The sequence below is a fragment of the Thunnus albacares genome, chromosome 13, assembly GCF_914725855.1.
Source record: "Thunnus albacares chromosome 13, fThuAlb1.1, whole genome shotgun sequence".
NCBI classification, from domain to species: Eukaryota; Metazoa; Chordata; class Actinopteri; order Scombriformes; family Scombridae; genus Thunnus; species Thunnus albacares.
In genome coordinates, this window is record NC_058118.1 from 16,177,037 (window position 1) to 16,194,748 (window position 17,712).

The window sequence follows — 17,712 nt, forward strand, 5'->3', positions numbered from 1 at the left end:
CCGTCTATGTAAGTATGTGTGAATGTGTCTGAGAAATGATAGGTGAAGAGTTGTACCTGCAAGATAAATTCGACATGGTGCTCTAGATTTTTTGAAATGTACAAAATATTCATGTTTGAAAGGTTGTGACAGTTTGCTTTAATATTTTGCATGAGAGTATTTACACAATAAACATAATGAGGAACATGTCTGATAGTTATACATGGCATTAGAAAAGCAGCTTAATCCATTTTGATCTTAAAGGCAACACTAGGTCATCTGATATCAGGATTTATACATTTGAGGAAAAATGCATTAACTGTAATGAGAAAAGGAACCATAAATTTGAGAATTGCACACAGTGTTTCGAGATTCATGATTTTCAATTAATGGTTGTCCCAAAGCAACTGAGAGAAAGGTGTAATGTAATGACATGAACAGATGGGCGGAGAGGATCCACTTCTGCATTTTCTTGGCACAAAATGAGACAGAGATAGTACCTCAACCATGACCTACTGAATATTTATTGATTTGTAATAGGAAAATAAATAAAATAAAATAAAATGTGTACCAGGTTCTAAGCAGATGTGCCATAATCCATCTTTGTGTCCTGCCAAAGGAAGTGCCAGTGAAGACTCTCTCATTAAAAAATGACAGGTTGTTTTAATGTAAACAGTAAAGGGGCTCATTTTACATAAATTGCAATTTACTAAGAATAATCTTGAAGAGGAGAAGCCCAAAATCATCTGTTGCCAGTACATGAAATGTCTTTGTCTCAGTTTCATTCAAGACTCCAGAAAAAGAATCTGATGGGTATGTTTTGAAATTTTAACGAAACAATGCAACAATAATGCAATCACAAGGACCTCTAAATTTTACTTTCATGTTTTCAACATCTGCCAATACTACAAGCAACCACCAACACATTCACAGGAGAAAGCTCCCAGTTAAACAGGGAAACTAGATGATCTACACATACTCTGACTCTTTCTGTCTCCTCAGTTGTTTTCTCCTGCAGCAGTTTTTCTGTATTCTGTCAAGTCACCATGTTTGTAGGGATGTGAATTTTGCTTTTAGTGGCTAGTGCTGTTTAGCTGGCGAATAATACTTCTACAAAGTCTGCTCTGCCAGCTCCAGCTCCAGTGATTTTGCTGTTGCCGTTACAGTCGTCACAGTGATACATTTCATGCGATGCTCTTAAAATATGTCTGGTCAGGATTTAGTTGGGGTGGCATGACATTTGACCAGACAGCATCATTTACATTTCCTCCGCAGCAACAACCAAGTTTCATAAGGTGTAAGATGAAATATACAAAATGCTGCACAAGTGTTCAGTGTTTAAATGATAGTGCTTAAGGTTCACTTGGTTTTTCCACTATGTTACTTGATTTGCTGGTTGAATTTTTCCACAGCACAACATTGTGTAAAGGGGCAGCACCTGCAAATTAATTGCAGCCTCTCAGACGTTCAAATTGCAGCACTTTGATGTGATTTGGTAGTTTTTATCGATCTTGCAGCTCTGTGCCCACAATTTGATGTCTTCCTCTCCCATTTATGTTATCTCTTCTCAGGCGGACTATTTCAGCTGCGTGGCGACAGTGCTGTACATTCGTAAAGAGAATTGTCTGTACCAGGCCTGTCCATCTGCAGACTGCAACAAGAAGGTCATAGACCAACAGAACGGGCTGTACCGCTGTGAAAAGTGTAACAAGGAGTTCCCCGACTTTAAATACAGATTCCTACTTTCTGTAAGTGTAAAGGATGTACAGTGTACATCATTAATGCTTGTTTGTCACACATAAAGTGCCGCTGACTTTGACGAGTATTGAAATTTCTGTGATCACACATACACACACTCAAACTTACACACACAAGTAATCTCTCACCCCTTCATCATCTCTGACTGTCTGACTCTCAGGCTAACTTAGGAGACTTCGGGGATAACCAGTGGGTGACATGTTTCCAGGAGACAGCTGAGGTCTTGTTGGGTCACAGTGCAGAAACACTGGGACAGCTCAGAGATACAGTAAGACACACACACACGCACACACTTCTCTCTAACTCTCATAGTTCTTTAACAGTCTACCTCCTGTAAACCAGTGGCCCTGACCTTGTAATTACCTTGTTTTGTGTGTGTGTGTGTGTGTGTCTGTGTGTGTGTGTGTGTGTGTGTGTGTGTGTGTGTCTTCCTTAGGACGAGGCTGCATTCGATGAAGTCTTCCAGAAAGTCAGCTTCACAACTCACATCTTTAAAAACAGAGTCAAGCTGGAGACATACAATGTAAGTACCTATAAATGGGAGCACAATAGATTTTGATACAATGCAATGCAATTTAGTTTCCCAGGAATAAAAGGAGCGGTATATAATGACGTGCAATGGTGCTCATCATTGTCCTGCAAGCAGTGAGAATTTTTTCACTGATCTCTGCCTTGCAGGAATGCTCGACACTGATTGGCTGGCACATGTCTGTTATGAATAAATACACCAGCAGGCATTTTATTTCTCCCGTACACTAATAATGGTTCTGGATAAATGGGCTTTCAAAATAACTAGATTGCAAACAAGTGGTATTGTTGTAAAAACAGTAAATGATCTGTGTCTATTTCACAATTAAACCAAAAAGTAGGCTGTGTGTGGGTGTGCGTGAGTAATTTTTTGTTGTTTTTTTGTTTTTAGATCCAAGTAGCGCTTCCTACTTTAATGGTGAAATATTTTTATTTCAACATATACAATAGATTAGTCACATATGTATCTAGGTTACAAAATGATGAGACGGCGATACTTGATTGACAGATTTAGTATTTTCATGGGCTCAAAGTATTTACTGGCTTGCTGAAATCTTTATGATGAGCTTGCTCCAGGCAGAGATGTTAAGGATGCTTTCCAAATAGTGAAAATAAAAGTTGTAAAGGAACTAGCTTGATAAAATCTCCCCCTGACGTTAAAGCATGATACATCGCAATGTGTTATTTTAATTAATTGGCTGCATGTCATCCGTGAATTTGTAATGATCAGACTTGTCGTCGGTTATTATCTTCCACTGAACTGCAGACCCAAGCATGTAAAGCCACAAAACAAGATGCGTAAAATGCAATATAATCACAACACACTGTCAGTCACACAACATGATTCCAACATCATTTCAATTAGTATCACAGTGACGAGGGACTTGTGTAGCCAGTACACTTTGGATAACAGAAAACAAATACAGCTGTGGATTAATTTCTCTTAATTAGGCACTAATTAGCATTTTGCTATTGTCTGTCTAAGCCTAATTAGCTTAATTATTTAGAAGCTAATTTGCTACTGGGGGCACATATCAAGAGTCTGAGTGGAGTGATTGAGATGTAGGATGAGCTCTGAGCGGTCCTATGTCCCAACCTCAAGAAAACCTACATGGAACGCTACACAGAGTTTATAAGCCTTTCTTCATAGACTGGAAAATAATGTAAAACGTTTCTGATAAGGACTTACACAAAGTCAAGGGAAAGTACTGAAATTCAGTCCACATAGTCCTTAGTGCACATCCTCTATAGCTGTAGACTAATTTAACATATGATGATGTTCAAAGCAGTGAAGAGGAATCTTCACTTATGGAACGAAATGAGCTTAACTGTGTTTACAGTAAATGTCAGCATACTGCTGCCATTTATGATGCCACAAGAAAAAAGCCTAATGCTCCACAAGCAGATGCTGGAGGCTGCAATTTTCATTACAGCCCACAATACAGCACTGATGGAAAGAACAAACAACATACTAATGATTTTGCTTTTATTAGAGCTCTGCCAGTAGCAGGGCAAGTTTTTTCCTCGCAGCTGCATTACAGGAAAGATTAAGGTGTCATTTAAAATAAATGTTTAATCACTTTGGGAGCACAAATGTAAAGTTAATCATCAAAATTAGACATGTGCCCATTAGATCTGATAGTCCTTTTGTGTAAATCTGCCCTGATAAAGACAATAGAGGAGAAGAAGTCAGGGAGTCACTAAAAGCGCAACAAAGCATCCTCTGAGGACTATGAATATACACAGCAAGTTTCATGGAAAGCTGAACATAAAGTGCAGACTAACTTTCAACGCAATCTGTAGGCGCCGTCTGGCAAGAAGTGGGAAACGTGTCAGCAATGGTATAGCGTCTGTTTAAAAGTCAACGACTGTGCAATTAAGCAGCCACCTCACGTTCAAACCAATTAACTGAGTGATCACTTTGTTCACTGACTATGAATGTATTTTAGAAATAAGACCAGCTTTAGATTACCTGCACCAAATTAATTTAACCTCTTCCACTCCCGCCACATACCATTGATCATTTTTTGGGGGGGAGGCAGGGGATCTTTAGGGGGAGATGATAGGTCAACAGTATATGCTACATAGAAGTGGTATACATCATCTGAAAGCTGGGAACCTGAAGATTAATTTGAGATGCAGTTCAGCACTGTGTGTCAAGTTGTTCTAGTCATAAATCTGTAATAAACATTGTTTTTTGGTTAGGTGCCTATTCAAATTTTGAAAGTTTAGAGTGTATAAGGGCTTAGATGGAAGTATATGATGGCCATTCCCATGCTCAATTATGTCTCATAAGTTGTTGCAGCAATTTTTGGGTTGATATCATTTGTTACACAGATTTTGTGCACAATGTAACCATTTTTTGACCATTCGAGAATTGATAAAAATGGTCAAAAATCTTACAGATTTCTGCAAGAACTGCGTTTTTGAGCGATTGGATGGTGAGGACTTCTGTACTGGAAATTGCTTAGAAATCCCCTTATTGTCAATGTACTTTGGAAAGCCATACATCCCCTGTATTGCCTAGGTCTCAAGTTTGTGATTGTAAAGTTTCATGAGGCTATGAGTATCCTAGAGGTCACAATAGGTCATTTTATAGAGTAAGGTTGGGCTCATTGAATACACAAGAGTCTCAGCTTTCCAGTCATACCAAATTTATGCAATTCCAAGACTCTTTAGGGACCCCAGTATGCAGAAATATTCAAATACACCCTTTTTAGAATAGGCAAAAATATCACATTTATACTGCATGCAAAAAACGGCATAGTTCTTGCCAAATACTGCATGGGATTAGCATAAAGTGGGCATGTCTGTAAGGGGAGACTTGTGGGTACCCAAAGAACACATTTTCATTCAGATATCTTGAGGTGAGAGGTCAAGGGACCCCTTTGAAAATGGCCTTGTCAGTTTTTCCCTCACCAAAGTTTAGCCTAACTTTGGACCTTTCGTAACCAATGGATACCTTAGATCATCTAATTTTATATGATACCAGTATCTTCACTGTAGCTTTAAAACTGCCCCTGAAAGACAGTAATGGGAGTGGAAGAGGTTAACACAACAACCCATTAATGAATTGCATAATGAGGCACAATTCGCTCTAGTCATTAAAACCTGTGTTTTGCAGCTCATACCTGTATTTGAAGCAGACAGAGTGAGACAGGTGCATAGATTTAATGTTACACCCACCCAAACCTGCAGCTCTAACCATAAAAATGTGTTGTTTTAGTTGTCTAATTAACAAATGTTATTATAAAAAAAAACTCATCTGTATGTATAAGCTGTTAATCACACATCAGAGGTGATGTTGTACCTACATAAGGGAGGGGTAGAAGTGCATGAAACAGCATTGAAGTGAAAAACCTTTTTAATTGATTCATTGTTTGACACATTTTGTAGTGTTGTAGGAAGTGGCAAGGATTGAAAGCCCAAGAACATAATGTAAAATGGATGATTTAAGTATTCCACAAAGTAGGGATAATGAGCTCTGAGCAGATACATATTCTACACAAGACTTATCAATGTATTCAGAATTTATATTCAGTGGTTGTTAGTCAAAGTTTACTGGTTTTATTTCAAAGCTCATGATCTAAAGAGACGAGTGCAGAGAAGAGAGTCTATGAATCATTTGTTCAGTGCGTCTTTCTACCTCAGCCTCAGTTCGTTCCTATGAATTTTGAGTGTTACACAAGATGAAAAGATCAGACATCTACCACCACGTTTTCATAAAAATAGAACAATGTAATGAAATGTCTGAGCTTAAAAAGATTAATGAACTAACAAAATTTGTGCTTTGTCATTTTTCATAACAAGAACACACAGGGAAAAAAACAACCGTGCTTAGGATTGTATTTTAAAGTCGCTTCTCTTGCACATAAACTCAAGTTTGTATTATTTTAGGGCAGAGCAGAAATGATAAACTACCACCTTTTAGACTTAACAAGCACAATGCACTCAAATCCCCAAAAGTTTTCTGTGCTATTAAACCACACGAGCTGTTGCTGATTCTAGCAGCGCAGCAGTTTTAGCCTCCACTCTTTATTTTCAGGTTATGACTTAATTTTGCAATTTTAAAACGTGACAATCTGTAATTGTCGGCCTGTAGTTTATGACATATTTGTTCGACTTGAAAGTAGTCAACATTTTCATGCAAACAGCAGTTTTCCTACTCAATTGCTGATATAGTGAGTCAACAGATACAACTGTATTGATCCTTATAGGGGAAATTCACATATGACAGCAGCACAAACAACAGTTTTAAGAGCTAACACAGAAAACAGAGAAGAAAAGTGTCAGTTTCAGTTTATAACAGTCAATAGTCAACAGTCAGTACTGCTTAGCTAAGGGTGTTGTATTCTGTGTGAGCTTTGGAGGTTGGAGAGGTTTTATGTCTAATGTTAATGTTTGCCAGGTACATCGTTCTTCGATAAAATGTTCTTCCATTCAGGAAGGAGCAGCAGCAAAGGTAACAGCAGCGTTGTTTCATTTAGAAAGAATAGGACAGAGGAAGATTTAGTACAATAACCACAGCAGTGACCATTAATATCCAATAATGTTGCCAGAAAAATAAACATGTTGCATTTCATACTTTTAGCCCTTTTTGACCAAATAGTCCCATAACCGAAGGAACCAGAAGAATCAATTATAGGAACTAAACTAGAAACTCAAAGTCCCTTTTGTTCATTCCCATTTGTGTTTCCACCACATCCAAAGAAAAGTGAAGATTAGGAAAATGACGCCCATGGCACTTTAAAAACGTAGGAACATGTATAAACAACAACATATTCATCCTGTGTTTCTTTGTATTTACTGTTGTCAGATTTGTATTTAATGAATCAATAAAAAGGAGAAGTGCAGAGAAGGAAGATGAGACTGAAAACTCCAGAGCATCTGTCTCCACAGTAGATGATCTGCTGTTTGAAGGTTATTTTTTCCTGGTTTAGAATATAACAGCTGTGAAACCATCAGAAAATAAAGTTTTATTTCTCTCATTCACTCGCTTTGTTCTCTCTACTGTCTGTCTCTCTCTCTGTCTCTCTCTCTCTCTCTCTCTCTCTCTCTCTCTCTCTCTCTCTGTCTCTCTCTCTCTCTCTCTCTCTCTCTCTCTCTCTCTCTCTCTCTCTCTCTCTCTCTCTCTCTCATATTAACTCTAACTCGCTCGTGCTCTCAGTTCGTTCAAGTTCTCATTTTTAAGTGTTTCCAGTAGGTTGGGGCGTGGGCGGGGTTTGTGGCTGATCAAAAACTCGGAAGACACTCAGCAGCCAGATAGAGCGGGGCTGAGATTGACACTAAAATGAGAATCGCTACTCCACCTTAAAGGTCAGTCCACCTTAAGTGAGCCTGGTCAGGTTAAGCTAATGCATTGTTGCTAACTTCAAGGCTAACCCCCTTCCATAGATGAGTCTTTTCTTGGTCTTGAGAGGAGTTGTGCTCATAAGTTTACAGAATCTGGACCTGCTGTCCTGAATCTGCAAGAAGTGTACCATTCATAGTGTCTATAGTTGTGACCATAAAACTCAATTTTGGTCTCATCACTCCAAATAACTTTGTTCCAGAAGTTTTGAGGCCTGTCTAGGTGCTGTTTGGCATATTGTAAGTGGGCTGTTTTGTGGCTTTGGCACAGTAAGGGCTTTTTTCTGGCAAGTTGACCGCGGAGCCCATTTTTGTTCAAGTACCTCCTTATTGTGCATCTTGAAACAACTTTCAGCTGAAGTTGCATGTGGGTTTTTCTTTGCAATCTGAACAATTTTCCCGGCACATGTGGCTGAAATCTTTGTTCTACCTGTCCGTGGCTTGGTATCAACAGAACCCTTAATTTTCCACTTCTTCATCAGAGCTTGATTGGTATTTTCAAATCTTTTTATATCCTTTTCCTGATTTATAAAGTTCAACTCCCTTTTCTCGCAGGTCCTTTGACAGTTCTTTTGCTTTCCCCGTGGCTCAATATCCAGTACAGTCAGTGCAGCCGTGGATGAAATGTGCAGGGTCTCTCAAGAGCTGAGAAACTCATTGACTATTTATATGCAGACACTAATTACAATCAAACAAGTCACAGGTGTGGAAACTTACTCTTCATAGCCATTTAAACCTGTGTGTGTCAACTTGTGTGTTTATTATCAGGCCAAACATTCAAGGGTATGTAAACTTTTGATCAGGGCCATTTTGGTGATTTCAGTCATCATTATGATTTAAAAAGGGCAAACACAATTATGAGCAACTATCAACCCTGCAAATCCCATGTTCCTGAACCTTTGGAAAGTACTAACCCTGGAGCGAGGACATTTTAACAACTGGGACTATCCTACAGCATCTAAATTTACTCGGTTTCCTCTGGTCAAAACTCTTTATTTTATTTTATTTTTTCGTTTTGTTTCCTTGGAAAAGTTTATGTGGTAAAAAATTCCCATTGCGATGCCAGTAGTAATGGTAGCTGAGGTTTTTAGCTAGTGGCGTGGTCCTCTGGATGGCAGTCTGGTTCGGTCTGTCAGTCAGTCACCCACTTTGGTCCAGACTGAAATATCTTATTAAATATTGGATAGATACCCATGAACATTGTTACGGACATTCAGAGGATGACTCTGATGATCCCCTGACTTTTCATCTACCATAAGGTTGACACTGTGGTTCAGAGTGAAATTTTTACTTAGTTTTTAATGAACTATTGTATCAATTACCATACAATTTAATGCAGACATTCATGGTCTTTGTGCACAACAGTAATCTTCATGTAGCTCCATCATATGGTCAAAATATCTGTTTTTCCAACACTTTGGTTTATCCATCCACACTTTGGTTTTTTTTAGCCTGCGCATTGCCACCTCACAGGCTGCTCGTGTTTATACCTTAAACAGGAAAAGGAGCAAATAGTCTTAGGAGGAGGGAGATGAAAGTCTAAACCAGCAGACAAAAACCACTTTATTGTATTTGAGTAAAATTCCATCTTAACTGTGTGCCGTGTCAGATTAAAGTGGAGTCCCACAGAGGCAGGAGAGTGTGCAGTGAATCAGACACTTGTGCTGCAGACTTCAGTATAGTAGAGGCCCTTCTCACTCTGCCACAGGTGAAGTTAATGGAATTCAGATGATACTGAAAATCAGATTTGGCCTGCAGGATTACTGAGCGCAGACGAGTGCATTTTTCATATAAACATCTCATTTGCATTCGTTTAAAAGGAAATACAAGATTACTGATGCACTGAGAATTTGGGAAGTGTATCTGATTTCCACCCAGTAACTAGATGAAGTATATTGAGTCCAAATCTTAGGGAGTCTTCAAGCCTGGATGGTTGTTCGTGTTGAATCTGTGATATTATACTGTATATACTATTAGTAGTTCATAAAGGTATAAAAAGATGAGTGTGTGGTTGTCTGCAGGAGGGCCTCAAACGTGTGTGTGCATATACACTCACCGGTCACTTTATTAGGTACACCTGTGCAATCTAATGCAATCCAATACAACAGCTCTGCCATCAATTCTTTTATGAAGCTTATACATTTTTAAGTTTGGCGGTGTACTGGAGTGTATTATATTCAATGGTGTTCGTAATATTTTGTCCACTCAATTAACGTACATCAGGAGGGCAAAATATTAGGAACACTTTTCAATATAACACACTCCAGTTCAGTACAGAATTATCACCTTTCTGACAATATCAACAAAAACTGAAAATGTATAAGCTTCATAAATGTAGAATTGATGGCAGAACTGTTGTATTGGATTGTATTAGATTGCACAGGTGTTCCTAATAAAGTGACCGATGAGTGTATATGCTTGTGTCTTGGTGCAGTTGCATCTGTGTGTGCCTGCATCTGTCTGTCTGAAGTCAATGAATTGATTTTTTTTCATTGAATACATTAGTGTCAGAGGAGACCTGTTTTTCCTGCCTTATGTTAACAGACAGGCCATTGAGAGCCACACACACACATACTTAACACACTCACTTCATATCATCAAGACACCACAGTCTTGGGATGTCTTGTCAGGTATTTTCACTGTCCCTGAGCATGTGAAAAAGGTTTGAGGAGATTCTTATGTGGCTGAAGGTGTTGATGCTGCACATCAACACAAATGTTCCAGGAAGCTGCCATTCAAAGCCTTAATAATATGATCATTTACATTATCCATTTAAATGTAAAATACTGTATACAGTATGTAGTTTTTAAGTGATGCATACAAAATGAGACCATACTTGTTATAGAACACAAAAAAGGGGTGGGACACAGTGAATATAGAAAAAACATATACAATCAGGAAGTACCTTATAGCACTACCATACATATATAATTCATAAATCCGAGATCTATAAGAAAAAAACATCTCAAAACAAAAATAGAACAAAGAGCTATGGAAGGGTATCAGGCGAGGGTCATCATGAACCATGGACCCCAAATCCTACACTAGAAATTACAGCATAACACTCATATCAACATCCTCATTGAGGCCCATAGGCTGAAGTGTATCTAAAGTTTCAATCCATTAGAGCTCCTTTTAGCATATCTTTCTTTCCATATCTCCCCCTCTTAGCAATTCAATGTGTTCAATACCCTGGAATCGTAGAGGGGTGATAGGGTGTGAGAATTCATTGAAATGACGGGCAACAGGATAGTTCACATCATTGCGTCTGATGGAGATCTTGTGCTCACTAATCCTTTGCTTCATCATGCGTGCAGTTTTACCAATATTAATCTTATCACATGGGCATTTTGATAGATAAATAACATTTTCTGTGCTGCATGTTGCTTATTTTCCTATAGATCTGGGGATCACTGATTGATGGAGTATCTATGTATGGTACTACTATAAGGTGCTTCCTGATTGTATATGTGAGCTGACCTGGAAAAAATCATTCATGCTCTCATTTTCTCCAGACTAGACTACTGTTACTCCTTTCTGGCATAAAACAAAGTCCCTTTCTCACCTCCAACTAGTTCATAAAGCAGCAGCTGGGCTTCTTACTGGTTTTAACAGACAACATTCACACTCACATCACTCCAATCTTGGCCTCTCTCCATTGGCTCCCTGTTCGTTTTAGAATTGATTTTAAGATTTTACTGATCACTTAGAAAGCACATCTGGGTCTGGCTGCAAGCTACATAAATGCAGAAATGCTGACCCCGTACGAGCCAGCCCAGCCTCTAGGACCTCAGGTGGGGCCCTTCTGGCTATTCCAAAGTCGAGGCTTAAATCTAAAGGTGACCATGCTTTTGCCATCAGGGCCCAACGGCTTTGGAATGACCTGCCTGAGGAGATAAGGTTCACAGAATCAGTAACTTCTTTTAAATCACTTCTTAAAACTCCTTTCTACAGACTTTTATGTAGTTTCGTCTTTCTGTCATCTTTTTATCATCTCTTTATTGTTTGTCTAATGTCATCCTCTTAATGTCGGCCTTGTTATTGCCTTCTGTGTCATGTGTCTTTGCTTTTGTATTGTACTGACTTTGCTTTGTCTGTCAAAGCATGTTGTAAACTCTGTTTTTAAAGGTGCTATATAAATAAAGTTATTATGTGTTTTTTCTATATTCACTGTGTTCCACCCCTTTTTGTGCTCTATAACAAGTATGGCTTCCATTTGTATGCCTCGCTTAAAAACTACAATTCCCAAGAGGTGGAGCTTCTACCACCAGGGTGTACACAGGTGTAGTGCATACTGCCAATGATAAGAATGGGATTAGTTATTTTTACCTGCCTGTTCATTATTGAATCATGTCTGCTCCGATTAAAGTCTGATAGACTGTGATACATAGTAATTATTGAATGCATGTTGTGTGGAGAGTGATCAGTACTAAAATGATCATTCATAATGGCACTTTGAGAAACAAAAGGTTTGACAGAAATCACTGACTTATATTATCCTGCAGTGTGTTTACATGCACTTAAGTAACAAGGTTACAGTCGGTTTTCTCCAGAAAGCTGATTTCTTAACTGTCATGTGAACAATAAACCTGCTTTCTGTAATCAGAGTAATCGGAGTATGGGATTAGAGAAACCTGGTTTCCACAGGTGGATTTCACTGCCTGCAGAACACCGATTTCTCTGCCATGTAACCAATCTAATTCTTTTCTAATCAGCTTTTTACAAGTAAGCACGTTCACAATAACAGACTGCAGACAGAGAAAGCACAGTGCCAAGCGGCTGGATGAAAGGAGGGATCATTACACGCACTGAAGCGTCTTCGTATCTAAAATAATAGAAACCAAAGTCTGACTGAAACTAAGACAAAGTAACCTGTAGATGTCTAAATAAGTCAGTTTTCACCGCTGAACAGTTGGCTATTAAATTCAGATACATTTACGCCGTGAGTAAGACTCCGTTCTGTCTCTCACCGCGCTGTCCGGCTGTTCCAACACACGATGCGCTGGATTTATAACATCAAACAAAACGAGAGCATCAACGAGAGCGAAACGGAATGCAGCAAAATAATCATATTATCTTGTTTTCATAATCGTTGGAAGCCAAAGTTGTAATTGAAAATAAAATTCGATTAATCATCCAGCTCTACCGCAGGGATCCTCACTTTATCTGATTTTATTGTCTCAATTATTCTCAGTCATGATGTGGCGTCTGTAAGAGGTGTGTGTCAGTTAGTTGTCTGTTGCATGCAAGGTGCGTCTGTCTACATGTTTTTTCAGTATGCGGTCCTCCAGACATTATGTTGTTTAGTTCTTCTGGGAATAACCCAAATTCCCACCCCATCTGAAATTGAGTTTGAGAATGGGGTGAATGTTAGACCACTAAGTAATTGTTTTCTCCAGATGTGACTGTGATTAGAATATTAGTCTCCCCACATTAAATTAACAAGCCTCCGTTCTCACAGTACCCCGTCCTTTAGAAGGCCATTATTTTAAATAAGCTGTCACCTTATGTCAAGTGGAACCTTTGCCTTGACGGCCCCCTCTATTTAATTTACCTGCTGTCCTCAGGTAAATGCAAATTGAAAGTACTAATAGAGGTGTTGAATCACATATGAGATAATGGGCAAATGGTAAATCACAGATGCTGGTTATGCTGTCTGAATTGTTAATTGATTAATGAATTTTCTCAGGATTAACTCTTCTTATAGTGACAGTGGAAATAATGGAAATACATTTTTGGCTTCAACCTGGGAAATGAGTCGGTTCAGGTCCAAATTATAATCAGACCAACTGAGTCGTGTAGACTTTGGAAGATAATCACTTGACAAGTAGCACGGACTGCTGAAGCCTCATATTAGTTCAGCTGAACTTGAGATTGCATTTTTGCAAACAACAAGGGCTGTGGATCACTGAAAGAAGTGATCTCTTTGAGGCCAGTAAACAAAAGCTCTTTCAATTTACATATTGCTATGTGAGTATTGTTTTAAGAAAGACTTCAAAGAAAAGCATGAACCCCTATCCTTTAACATCAGGTCTGACTAAAGTGACGTCAGCTGGCATCAAAGACCAGCCAAGAGCAGATGAACAGTTCTGTACTCCACCACTAGACGTCAGGTTTCATACAGATTTAGGTTTGGTTGAAATTTAAACCCACTGAGATGTCTGCTTGTTTCAGTCTTATGGTATTTGTTATTTTGTTTTAGAGAGCCAACACTTGAATGATGCTGATGTTTCTGCACTCGACTCAAGACTATTCTTTTTCCTCCTCAGGATGAGTCCAGAGTGAAGGTAACCGTAATGGAAGTCCAGCCAGTCGACCACAGGGAATACAGCAGGAGACTCCTCAGTAACATCCACAAATTGGCCAGCTGAGCTCGATCCCAGTCATCCAAATGGCTGCCTGGTGATTAAACGTGTCTTCAACTGATCTCTTACCGGTGTCCGACTCTTTCCGACTCAGCGAGATAACAGCATATCTGACTGAGGCAGCAGAGGGGTTGCCAGTGATTCATCGGACTAAATGGCAGCCCAACAAAAGACTGATATTTAGTTGTTCACTTCCTTCAACAGGCCAGTTGTGAAACACTGCGAATGTGATGGAAATTGCTTTAACCTTTTAATTTAATTACATTTTAACAAAGCGGTTTGACTGTGATTACATAGAACTGTGGCTTAGACCTGCTTACATCTCATGTATCATATACAAGCTCAAGCATTTTCTCTTTTTAAATAAGTGATTAATTTCTTTGGTGTCAAATCAGTGCAGTGTTTGTTTTAAGAAGACTGAGATGAGTCTGATTGATTTAAATTTTCTTTGTTTTATGTTAAATTGAAAGTGTGGCAGAAGTGCGTGGGATATGCACGTGTTGGCATTTGTTTTAACTGTTTTCACAGGGTTTATTGCTTGTTAAAATTACTCTTTGAGTTAAAGAAAAAAAATGCTGGTTTTGCTTTCTGGGCTTCCAAGAAAAGAAGCAAAGACTGATTAAAAGCATGTAAAGATAAAAACAGTGTTTGTTTTTCTCATCCATCCTTGTTATGTTGTTTTAAGAATCAAGCAGAATCGCATATCACTGATAAATCATGCATTTTACTGCTCTTACTGTAGATGCACCATGCATAGCAGTTTCACTTTCAAATGAAATGTCTGCAGCTCAGCAGTTCAAACTACTTTATGTTCGCTGTGAGTAAACATTCAGACACTGGAAATCAAGGACAGTGATGTGCTCCTCTAGAAAGGTGTGGCTCAAGGGCATGACACTGATTTATGTTGGCAGCGATGCCACCTGCTCCCCTCACTTCGAGCACCATCACGACCATCCTCCTGCCTGCTGCCAGCCGCACGCTGTGTGTGGAGGTTTGGGAGATTAAACGTGCACACACACTGATCTTTTCATCCCAGTGTCACCTTTCCCTCAACTTTTTCCCCCATTATCTCTTTCTTCCTTCTCTTCCTTTTGTTCAGTACGTTCTGAGGCCGCAGTCTCTAATCATCCTTTAATTTAACAACAACAATCAACAATCTGACCTAATACATTAAAAGTAGTGGCACAAAATTTACTAAATCAGCCAGCATTTTAAATCTGAAGTGAAAATTATAAAAAGGAATTAAGTGAATGATTAAAGGATGCTTTAGATTCATGTGTCACTGATGAACAAACCACACAATTCAAACCACTAACAACTGAACTGACGCCCGCTTTTGAGGTTTGCTTTACTCCGAAACGTTGCCAGGTCCAAAATCTAATCGGGACATTTTTTAATTAGCTGGCATGCGCAGATGCAGTGAGCGTGTTCTGTTCAGCAAATCTAAAAGGGAGTCCATGAGATCAGAAAGTCATTTCCAACTTAAAGCCTTGCTGGTGATTGAGACTTAAGACACGTCAGTCTGCAGCCCAAGGCATTGTGGGACAGAGGAGGACATAGTGAAGAGATTAAGAGAAATACATTTTTTTGTATTATCCTTGGAGAACTTTATCTGAATGTGACATGCTAAGCAGTAGTGGACTAAATTGCTGGTAACGTTGTCATATCTTCTCTCTGGGAATGTGGGACCTTCAGTCTGGTGAATGTGCAGTCGGTCTCTATCTGCAGAGTGTTTGTGAGGCTAAAAGGACAGCAAATGGAAATGAGCTGCAGTTATCGCAGAGGTCATAGCCCTGATCACAGTCTATCTGTCCGCAGTCTTATCTTAAAACACACTGTAGTTCACTCAAGCCCTCCTGTGTGTGTTTGTGTGTGTGTGTGTGTGTGTGTGTGTGTGTGTGTGACTGAGACTTTGCAAGAGACAGGCATTTCCAGAGAACCGGTATTTGCAACGCCTACAGAGAGTCACACCTGACCTGACCAACGCTTTACAAACATCTACCGTACACCGGAGACATGTATCGTAGGCGTAACACTGGAATAATGCCTTTCATTGAGGCATTGTGTACATGTGCCCTGAGATAACTTCTGCTGTGATTTGGCGCTATATGAATTAAATTGACTCGACTTGACATGTGGCATTCAAATAGTATTTGCTTAGAATGTAAAAGACGCTTGCAGTTAAAGGCCCTGCACACTCACAAAGGTGTTTTTAATTACTTGCTATTCAAGACCTCAGATCAGGTGGAAGTCGTGCAGGAAACTGTGATCTCACCAAAACTCTATGGACTAGTAATAATAGTGTAAATTGTCCCACACTCGATGCATCAAAACTAACAGGAGAATGAGGGACCTGTCAATCAAGCAGAGTCTGCACACACCCGCGTGATCTTGAGAAGAGATCTGATCAGACAGCTTAAGTGGAGACACCTGGGTGGTTGCACTAAGGCCCCATTTACACTTGTCACCTGCAGCTGTTTGGTAACAACCAGAAACGCCAGTAGGAGAATAACTTATGCACTTGAGCAGTTTAGTTACAACAATACCAGGCTGTGTGCAAAAATCGCTCCCTATTTACTATATAGTGCATTTATAGTACAATTTTGCTATAATTTCACTCTTTTTACCATACAACATTTTGAGTGTCTGAATTCTGAGTTTGTATTTATGCACTAAATAGATCAAAAACTCCACAACGGAACGAAAAAAAGTAACACCCATGACGTGCACCATTCTCTACAAACAATCCCATAATTAATGCATTTTTTAGATGATGATGATTAGTGATTGTCCGAAATCTCAATGTGCTTCTCACTACTGAGTAAACCACTGAGTGTCTGTTATAGGGAGTAGTGAATGAGTGAACAAGGGAGTGATTTCAGAAACAGCATTCACAACATGAATGCACCATATTAATGAACTACAAGCAAAACAATGGGTTTCTTATCTTCACAGGCTCTCATTCACACTGCTCTCTCATCCCCATAGATCATTCAACTGATGAGGGATCAGATAAAAGTTAAATCAGTATGTTTTACCTGTTGGAGTCGTGCAAGACGGTTTTCCTGTGGCTTTCATCAGACAAGGAAAACAACAGCTAATTTCAGTGTAATTTTAGCTGCTGTCATGTCATCATGGGGACAGACCCTGTGCAGGCTATTTCAGCTTACTGATGTGGGTACTGTACCCTTGGGAGAGATAGTAATGATTATGCCTACATCTTGGAGAGACAGATGCATTTACACCTTTTCAACATCTGGCTAGAATGCATCTTGAAAAATTGGATTTCCAGCCATGTCGAGTGCTTCTTGGATCCATTTACACTTTTTACGCTTTTTTGATTCCCGGTAACTATCTGACCACCCAAGATGCATGCAGTGACTGTGTGTAAATGGGGACTATGGGTCTGTAGGGGCTTTTACTGTACACAGTGCACAAAAAGTATGACGCACACTATTCATGTGCAGAATGATAATGCCACAGTGAATGGTTATTCGTTTGAAAAGTCTGCACAGCTTTATGATTGCATTAAAATAGCTGGCTGGAGTGGCTCACCAGGTTCAGTGTCCTAATTTCATTTTTAAGTATGCATATGCAATATGAAATCAGCTGGAAAAAGGAATCTAGTTCATGGATGTTATAGATGCTATAGTGGCCTATTTAGCCATGTGCTCATTATGTTTGTGTAAATCTAATGTTGTGCCGTTTGTTTCCCATGTTAATTAATTTCTCT

The 17,712-nt window shown here is 39.2% G+C and overlaps 1 protein-coding gene across 2 annotated transcripts in view; it reads left to right on the forward strand.

Annotated features, from left to right (window-relative positions):
* Nucleotides 1–14,621, forward strand: part of LOC122995395 (replication protein A 70 kDa DNA-binding subunit-like) — a 43,981-nt gene extending 29,360 nt beyond the window's left edge. For both annotated transcript variants that reach the window (XM_044370606.1, XM_044370607.1), the window contains 4 exons: nucleotides 1,551–1,727; nucleotides 1,898–2,005; nucleotides 2,174–2,260; nucleotides 13,884–14,621. In XM_044370606.1, the coding sequence (XP_044226541.1) occupies nucleotides 1,551–1,727; nucleotides 1,898–2,005; nucleotides 2,174–2,260; nucleotides 13,884–13,985 (474 nt within the window). In that variant the 3' untranslated portion in view covers nucleotides 13,986–14,621. The remainder of the gene's footprint in view (nucleotides 1–1,550; nucleotides 1,728–1,897; nucleotides 2,006–2,173; nucleotides 2,261–13,883) is intronic.
* Nucleotides 14,622–17,712: the final 3,091 nt, after the last annotated feature.